The following is a 10,000-nucleotide window of genomic DNA, read 5'->3' as shown; positions in this document are numbered from 1 at the left end:
AATGGTACCAAAAAACATACCCGGGCGACAACGCCTTAATGAACTTAGATGTCCGGCGTTTTTCCCCAGTCCCTTGATGAGGTACTCGTGGGCGGAATGCAGACCATACTGTATATTATGGTATTGGAGGTTGGCTGGGAGCCGTCGTTAATAACTGTTTACCGCACCGCTGCTAATTGAAATTCAAGTCTCATTAGTTGTTTTGCATCGGGAGGCTTCTATTTCTATGGTATACTTTAAAGCTTTATATAGTTTTCTGTACTTTGTTTCAAATAGATGCTGGCAATTAGTCCGTCAGTAGTTATATTTCCGTCTAAAGCTGAAGGATTTGCAATTGTTTTTCTATCAGTTTTCTCATCACTAATCAGTGAACCATAAAGATCGAAGGCCTCGCATAACTGCTCAGTGTCAGTTCTCGATACTTTTTGAATTCAGCAAGTTACATCTGTTTGAATTCAGCAGGTTAAATCTATTTGAATTCACCAAGTTAAGTCTGTTTGAATTCACCAAGTTAAATCCTTCCTGATGCAGTTTTCGAAGTTTTAAAGCTTTCTAACGCAGAAATAAGACCCAGTTGCGACTGTGCTATGAATATTTAAGACAAAGCTCTGGTAAGAGGCGGATAAGTGATTCTATACTCTTTTTGAGGTATGGCTCACAAGAAATTGAGATGACTTTTCAATAGAATGACCCAAGGCAATGAAATTATACCTCTGAAAAATACAAATGAATTTGTGAAAGAGGCGTACGTTTAGTCGGTAGGATGTTGTTTCAGAAAACATTACGAGTCTCATATGTAAGTGCGAACATATTTTTTGTTTTTCGACAAAGAATCAGCCGGCCATCGTATGAATATGATATTATGAGTAGCTAGAAGCCGTTAAACTTTAAGCTTATAACTTATAATTCACCTGAATTTTACTCCATAGGCTAAAACCAAGAATTTTCCACTGTTGGAGACAGTTGGGACCCTGAGAAGGGATGTTTCTGGGAATATGATTTATAAAACTACATAAAGTGAATCATAAACTGATAGAATAATCCATATCCTAAGAAGCATTATTAAAGGGTTTGGTATGTCAAAATGTCAGTCTCGAGAAACCTGACTATAAGTGTATATTGTGTGGTAAGCTTCTTTATTGTAATTGTGATTGTGTTAAATTGAAAAAAAAAAAAAGATTTATTTGGTATGAGCATTTTGCCTTTGACGTTTGTGACCAGTGATTATTAGTGTCCAAGAAAATGACTGCCCAAAGCCCCGCCACTTTTGAACCTACCTGGTATTACCAGCCTGCCCACAGTGGCCGACCACCTGGGGGAAATCTTTCCTTTCCAGACACCTTACAACCAGAACCTTTCAATCACGAGTCCTTGGACAGCGACTACAACTTGTGGGCTGATAATTTAAGTAATGGCTCTCTATTCCTGGAAGATTTCAATTCCTCTGAGGTGTGGGACGGGCTGTTCCTCGGAGGCAACCTAACCCGCACATTTTTTGCGGGTCCTCAGGTCCACATGAGCGTGGAGGTCCAGCTGTTCTCAGGGTGGGGCATTGGGGTATGGACGGGTGTTTTGGTGATCCTCATGGTTGTAGGAGTGACCGGGAACGTCCTGGTGCCCATCGTGGTGATGAGGACCCGAGACCTGCGGTCTTCGACCAACCTGCTCTTGGTGAATTTGGCGGCTGCAGACCTCTTGGTCCTGATTGTGTCCCTCCCGACGGCGCTCACGGAACTCCATTCGAAGCCCGAAACTTGGGTGCTCGGCGAACACATGTGTGAGTAACCAGACTTAATTTTAATTTATGCATGAGGTATTTGTTTACAATTCAGTAGTCTGACAGAAAGGAAATCTATAAGGCTCATGGTATGCATTCAACTTGAGAAGTTTCTGCATGCTCACGCTGTAATCAGCAAGTATCTGTCATTTTCCTCATTGAGTGTATCATGTGTACATTCATTTATGGAAAGTCATACTCACTGCTTATCATTTCCCTACTTTTCACAAATGTTATTACCAGTCCACAATATCCAGGGAATTTTAATTTTTACTCGTAACAAAGAAAGCGACACTCATCTAAGAGTGTTGCTTTCCTTGTTGCATAAAATCTTAGTTATTGTAAAATGATCACCGTTGATTGGGTGGTCTTTTTTGTTTACGTTTGTCAGGTTCTGTAACATAGAATTGTTTTTCGTGTGTTATCCACTTCAGTTTTATCAGGATCAGCGATCATCACCTGGTGTTATTTGCTTTTGTGGTTGGCGTCATGACAATAAAATGCTTCATAATGTCTTACTAAGCCACTGATATTTCGTACATTGTTCTCAATAAGCAGCCACTTTTCTTGCTTATGTCAGACAAAGCCATCATATTTATACGCTCTTGGTACTGTCAGTCATTAAATATACTTACTAATTCCATGCACTGCATGTACAATTCTGTGTCACTGAGTAAACAGTTTATAGTAACTGTTCATTCTGAATTCATCTATACAGTTTCAGGTCTGTGAATGCCTTTCAATCCTTTTCTGTCCATAGAATATAACTGTTGGTAGTCAGTGCATATGTGTTATAAAAACATCTTTATCACTTTCTCGGCAGTTAATATTTTTTCTGTTCGTGTTGTAGTTCTTTCCTAAATGCATATAATTTTCTTCCTTTTGAAGTGCTTTTGTATGGTGCTTTTAATTCGAATGCATACTCGGTTTGCTGTGATAATCATTGAGCTAGATATTCAGTATTCCATGTGTTTTAGCTTGAATATGTATATAGTTATTATTATTATTATTATTATTCAGTAGATGAAACCTGTTCATTTGGAACAAGTCCTCAGGGGCCATTGACTTGAAATTCAAGCTTCCAAAGAATATGGTGTTCATTAGGAAGAAGTAGGAGGAGGCAAAGAGAAACACAGAAAGAAGAGATCACACTTATTAAAAAAGAAAAATTAAATTAATAAATAAACTACAGATATACTTGGTTACTCACAAGAATAGCTTAGGACATGATGAAGTGTGGAACACCTCAGTGAGTGAAGGGTTCTTAGGACAGCATTTTGGGAAACTGCATGTCTTGAAGAGGTGGGTGAGTTTGAGAAATCCTCTAGAATTGTGGAGACAAGAGACATCGAGAGAACTGCTTGGTTTTTGTCACTGATCCACCGAAAGGTAAACGAGTATAAACCGCAGATTCATGTTAAATGAATACTATTGAATGTCCCAGTGATATTTAGCAGGGCAGTACGAACGCTTCTGCATGTTTGTATATGTAACAGCAAATCTGTTTGTGCGCTGAAGAACTTTCTCATTCCCATTTCTGTGTTCAAATGTATTGGAATGCTTTTATTCAGTAATGCATCCCTTTATATATAAACCATTCTCTGTATCTGTCTCTGTTTATATATAAAATGCTTTAAAGGTACCACTTCTGTAATTTACCTTTTGATAATTAAAACATATTACTTAAGAATTTCCTTTCTCAATAAACAGCAGAGTCATGGGTACATATTTTACTCAACCAAAAGGCTTCTGGCACCATTTATTACGCGTATGATTAAACGTGCTCTAAATGTACAATTTTCACTCAGCAAATACCGCGAGTAATTTCATCTTGTTCTCACATAGTAGGGTTAATTTGAACTAGCAATAAGTAATAGGTATATATAGATTTTTTCTTTTTTGCTTGGAATGTTACGTCTGATCTCTTTAAAAATGTATGATTATAAGAAAGTAAATCAACCAAGCTTCACTGGGTTTCCTTTGAAGGGCGAATGTATCTCGATGTGTATGTGTGTGTGTGTGTGTGTGTGTGTGTTTTAGTGTATGCAGAATTTGGTAAGTATATACATGCCTTTGAAGTTGGAAAAGGATTTCACGTTGAAAAACGTCTCTGCGTCACTGATCTTGATGATATTAAATATCGTTTACGATTTCTGTTAACGAGGTTTTACATTTTCTATTCGAACGTTAAAGCGCTGCGATAACTTGATTAAATGCGAGATATTATCATTTATGATTGGCCTGAATCTGTCCTTGCCACCACCATATGGTCTTCCCCATCATCTGATTTTTCCTCCTCAGGTTATTGCACTTTGGGTCATCTGCGCTAGTTAAGTGACCAGTGTCTTAATTTACTTTGCCTAGCTGTGTGACACAGTCTTGTACGAAGTGAAGTTTACTTGACCTCCCTTTGACGGACCAGACTGCGGCACCGGTTCCAATTCGAGCAGTCACTTCCGTGCCGGAATGGCTGTCCCAGACGGTACTTAGTCATATGGAGTTATCCCATCTGTTTTTATCCCGTCTGTTCTGTGTCTCTCCTAAATTTGGACCGTAGCTGTCATAAGCGTAGACGTCAGTCGAGAGCCAAGCCTTCGAAAGTCCCTTTTATCACATAGAAAAATTCATAATTCATTTTCTCAGGCCATTATTTGTCCCGCTGTTCAAACAGTCTCTCTCTCTCTCTCTCTCTCTCTCTCTCTCTCTCTCTCTCTTGTAAACACCTATTTATCAAAGGTCTTCTCACTGACGTTTTGATGTTAATTAACCGCAAATGATCTAAGATCAACGAACCCCCTCGGTTGAAGGAAAACGTTGTGCCACCTGGCGAAGCCCGGAAGGCAAATGGGACCTTAAAAAAAAATCCAGGAAAACATCACTGGGAAGAATGAAAGGAACAGGAGCAGAGAAGGGGAAAAGAGGGCGAAGGTGAGGAGGGAAGGCAAAGAATGAAATTGAAAAGCTTCTCTGGTGAAAAGGAGTTGACAGTGGGGGAAAGCTTTTCTGTGGGAGAGATGATGAAAGAAAGAAAACTTCTGAATTGGACTTTCCACGAGAGAGAGAGAGAGAGAGAGAGAGAGAGAGAGAGAGAGAGAGAGAGAGAGAGAGAGAGAGAGAGACTCTGTTGTTCCTCAAAATAGAGAAGAGAGAGAGAGTTGTTTCTCCAAATAAGAGAGGTTGAGAGAGAAAAATATTTTTTTTCAACGAGAGAGAGAGAGAGAGAGAGAGAGAGAGAGAGAGAGAGAGAGAGAGAGAGAGAGAGTTGTTCCTCAAAATAGAGAAGAGAGAGAGAGTTGGTTGAGAGAGAAAAATATTTTTTCAACGAGAGAGAGAGAGAGAGAGAGAGAGAGAGAGAGAGAGAGAGAGAGAGAGAAAGCGCAATGTTACCGATACCTAAAGTAAACAAAGTATGAAAGATGTGAATGCTTATAGAAAATTACAGGCTAGATTAGAAGAATAAGAAAAAGAAAAGAATACGCGAAGAAAATTGGAGAACATGACTTCGGTGTAGTGTAAGGTGATACGTAGGTTTCTTGTTATCTTTTATTCAAAGTGATCGTTAAGATTTTGCCAGTCATATGTCTTACATGCGTTGACTACTTGAGACTTCTCAAATCATTGTGAAAATCTTTGGATAAATATGGCCGCAGACTTGGTTTATGGTGTGGCTTCGGATATATTTATCATGATTTTTATAAGATGATATTTTTACGATGTGTGTAAGTTGACGCTCCTATCGGAATAAATTATTTGTGTCTTTGTGTCCTTTTATGGTAAGATATGTGCTAAAGAGAAGATGGTTTCTCGAATTAGATACCTAGCGCAATATTGACCATTTATCTATAAATCTTATTTGAATTCTTTCTTCAGTCTTTGTCGGAACATATTTTCCATTTTGATCTAATGTTATAAGGTTTAAAACCTCTGCTCTTACCATAGATGTATATTTTGCATATATTCATACACGAACACACTTGTATGTTTGTCTGTAGATGTATATTTCCCATATTTTCATACACTTGCCCACTTGCATGCCTGTCAGTGTCTGCAGATGAAAGGCTGGAATTAGATCTATGTAGATATTTAAAAATATTTATATTTAAGCATGTAGATATAGTGAAGAGTTCAGAGGAGAGTGGATATAAGTTGAAATCGGTATGAAGAACAACTGTATAGACGAGAAGAACGTTGAACAATGAAATGCGTATTCTCAGTGATAGTTAATTGGAATTAATACATCACGGTTAAACTTGCCTAGTGTATTAAAACTGACGAAACAGAAGATGGAAAAAGAAGCCTAGGTTGCTAGCTCAGTGTGATCATGTGTTGGAAGAAGGCTGGGCTTAAAAGAATGTCAAGCTGAAGATCAGGTTAGAGATGACTGGCACATAGGAATGTTTGGTTAGCTGTATAAAAGTTGCAGGACCAATATGCTAGGAAAACGATATGAATTTTATTGAGGAACTAAAGGGTACACTAACCAGATGTTCGATACAGAGTCATGTTACACGTTGACAGTAGATGCAACATTGGAGAAGTGTGGCTTGCTCCAGTGACTGCTTGTAAGAGAAGGGGTTTGAAGGTCAGGCTAAATCTGTTATGTTTGCAGATGACTGTTTTGTTGCTCTTTGGGGGCTTGTTTAAGGCAGGCCATCAAGAGTGAATGAGATCACGTTAAGGTTAAGGTATTGTTGTGAATGTCAGGAAAACAATTGTGATCTTTTAAGGAGGCAATTGGCAGGAAAAGTAATAAGCGGCGAATAAATAAATTAGACAGGTAAATCACTGAACAGGAGGGACAGTATGGCGATCAGTGTTTCACAGAAAAGCAGTAGTGTCTTACGCCAGATAATTAAATGTTGAATCGAAATGAAAAACTAAACCGACTGTGATATGCAAATGAGGAAAAACGACAGAACGGATAAGAAATAAAGTGAAATGAGTAATATAAAAGCAAAGTTCACATAAACAAATATTTTCAACTATGAAATATGTGGTTTGGAAGTAAGAACAATGTAAATCTTGAAAATTCTGAAGAGGCGACGGAAGGGGAACAATGGTCACCCTAATGAAGCAAGATTGTGTTCGAATATTATTATTGTATCCTTCATCCATTACTTGGGAAAGGAACAAGACAGTGAACCGGAGTTTTTCCACATATCACAGGGAAATGCCATTTGTATAAAAATGCGTGTGCTTTTGTTTACACATCTTTGTTATGAAAGTGACATTCATCCTTACGATATAACTAACTAGGAAAGAAATTTGTTATGACTGCAGCTTGTTGAGAAAAATGAGACAGAGAAAACCTTGTTGTTATGCATAGCTCTCCCCGAATAATGGAAGGGTTAAGAGATATCTTTAGGCCAGACAGGGACCAGGGAATAAAAAGAAAGTAAAACATCCTTATCGTTATGAAGGGCCTCCGCCGTAGATGATGATCAAGAAAAATATAGATGATAATCTTGTGGTAGACTCTTGGCCTGAGACAAAAGAAGTGGAACTTGAGATAATCGTATATTTATCGTGAGTCGTTGCCGCAGGGAGAGTGGAAGAGAGGCGAGTATGCAAAGACTTCGGATGGAATAGATTATAAAAGGCAGCTCTTGCGAGTACGCACAGCCATGAGGCCAAAAGTCGTAAAGTAGGATAAACTCGTGTCTTACGCAGAGCTCAGAAGAAAAGGAACTAGTATAAGTTTAGATAACCTCGAGCTTACACCGAGCTGTACATAAAAAAAAAAAGAATCCAAGATTATCTTCTGTGGTACCAAACTTTGAGAGACAGCCAAGTGAGTTTCATTTTATGAAATTATGTTGAGTTATTTTATGTTGTGGTGTGATTAAGAAGATTAGCGTGGCACTATTGTTTTCTCGTGTTCACTTTCTTTATCTTTCCGTTTTTTTCAGTTTTATATTAATGAAATGTTGATATATATTCAAACAAAAATCACGTATTTGTTTTTCGTAGTGAGTAACTTATTGCCTTGAGTGCAGTCTTTCAAATCATAGCGTATGTAATTATTATTATTATTATTATTATTATTATTATTATTATTATTATTATTATTATTAAGTATACGGTCTTGTGGAAGAAGCCTTACGCCAGAAATTTGTCTAAGGGGCGTACATAGAAAAACATGCTATGTGAAGAAGGAAAGAACAGACAAGGATGATAAGCTTTTAAATAAAAAAAATTACGATGCATCAGTGGCTGCAAATATCTAATTATATTGGCAAAAAAAGGAACTCAAAAACTTCTGATGGGAACGTTAAGTTACAAGCGTTTAGTATAATTCAAGGAAAATGCCTCGCCTGAAATAATCCAGTTGTCAGAAGTTACGCCACAAATACTGAGATCAGTTAACGTATGGCTTAATTCGAAAGATGAGGGAAATTCTTAGTAGTGTCTATTTTTGATCTCTGATTTGCTTGGCTCATCCCTTTAGTCTTTTCTTTGAACAAATTGAGTAATATGGAAAAGATTGGTTTTTGTGGACTGCATATTTTCTCCATTTTATAGGTATTGTTGTCTGAGAAATGTTTGTTTTCCTTTTCCCGCTGAAAATCCTACACCAATTCTCGGCTGCAGATGTGTATTTTTGGACACATTCAAGCAAAGCAAACGAGACACGTGTGCGCATTTTGACGTAAAAATGTCGACTTCGGTGCGTGTGTGTCGCAACTGCAAGCAGACGCGAATCCGTCGGTGTTTTCGAGTAAAAGAAAAAAATAAAGATGAAGAGATAAGAAGAGGGACAGGCAATCCATTTTTGCATATTCAGTTCTGTCTGATTTTTTTTTTATTTTCATCGTCTCGCTACATTCTGTCATCGTAATTATTCGCCAACACTCATTCAGAGACATTAAAACGGTCTACCAGGGCGCGCTCGCCCACGTGGCGAGGAGGGTAGTGAGAGGCAGAAGAAGCTGGGTCATTTGGCATAGAGGACAGGATGCTTCTGCAGCAGGCATCGTCGACGGCGATGCTGCTGCTGCTGCTGCTGTTCGAGAGATCTGACGGCGATGACGCTGATGAGGTCATCATTCAGGAGACGTCGGCATAATCTGACGTGGCGAGATGAACATCACTATGATGTGGCCATGTCTGCCGTTTCCATTCTGACAGTCCTCGATATTTGTGAGGCGGCGAGGGAAATGGCTCTCTCTCTCTCTCTCTCTCTGCAGGCGGTGTTGCTGGGGATGCTGAGTTAGCACTTTCGGTTGTCTTCGGTTTTGATCCGCGAAATGGAATTTGCAAGACCTCAGGGATGAAAATTTCCGCGTCACCCGAATGGCGTATTTGACGTTGCATTCAAGAGATCTTTAGAACAAAGTTCTGAGGGTTATCGTGACATTTGCAGAACTCGCGCTCGTACACATGCGCATGCATATGTATGTGTGTGGGTGTGTGTATATATATATATATGTTATATATAGCCTATATATATATTTATATATATATACGTTATAAATATAAACATAAATATGTAATATATATATATTATAAATATAAACAAAAATATGTAATATATATATATATATATATATATATATATATATATATATATATATATATATACGTGTGTATGTATATATGTAAAGTAATTTTATGTAATTTTTGACCATAGTTGGGAGCAGCTCCAGAGAAAAAAAGTAAACGAGACAGCGTTCATTGAACCACTTATAAATCTATATAGACCATCTGTTATGTATCGTACCTCCCGATACGTTTCTTATTGCTCATAATCTGTTTTCATCTTCTGTGGTCCTGATTTCGTCATTTAAATTTGTTCTCAATATATCAGTGCAAATCAGCTACTTCCATTTTTAGTTTTCTGTAAAAGAAAACTATTGTGACGGCTTTGTCTGTCTGTCCGCACTTTTTCTGTCCGCCCTGAGATCTTAAAAGCTACTGAGGCTAGAGATCCACCCTCCAGTCATCAAACATACCAAATTGCAGCCCTCTAGCCTCAGTAGTTTTTACTTTCTTTAAGGTTAAAGTTTGCCGTAATCGTGCGTCTGGCAACTCTATAGGACAGGCCACCACCGGGCCTTGGCTGAAAGCTTCATGGGCCACGGTTCATACAGCGTTATACGCTGTACAGAAAACTTGATTGTGCCGAAGAACCTTGGTGCATTTTCTACTTATATTTATTCTAACACTCAGTACTCCATCTGCCATCAAAACCTTACTCTTTCTAACGTATACTTTAAACAGTAT

At 38.2% G+C, this 10,000-nt stretch overlaps 1 protein-coding gene across 1 annotated transcript in view; it reads left to right on the top strand.

Moving 5' to 3' along the window:
• The window catches only part of LOC136847815 (thyrotropin-releasing hormone receptor-like), a 372,767-nt gene that overhangs the window by 18,930 nt on the left and 343,837 nt on the right, over positions 1 to 10,000 (top strand). Inside the window, exon 2 of the mRNA XM_067119745.1 lies at positions 930 to 1,777. Coding sequence (XP_066975846.1) covers positions 1,243 to 1,777 — 535 coding nt within the window. The 5' untranslated portion in view covers positions 930 to 1,242. The remainder of the gene's footprint in view (positions 1 to 929; positions 1,778 to 10,000) is intronic.

This window comes from Macrobrachium rosenbergii, chromosome 17, assembly GCF_040412425.1.
Source record: "Macrobrachium rosenbergii isolate ZJJX-2024 chromosome 17, ASM4041242v1, whole genome shotgun sequence".
NCBI classification, from domain to species: Eukaryota; Metazoa; Arthropoda; class Malacostraca; order Decapoda; family Palaemonidae; genus Macrobrachium; species Macrobrachium rosenbergii.
The sequence above is the reverse complement of the archived record's forward strand: the minus strand, read 5'-3'. Positions and strand labels throughout refer to the sequence as shown.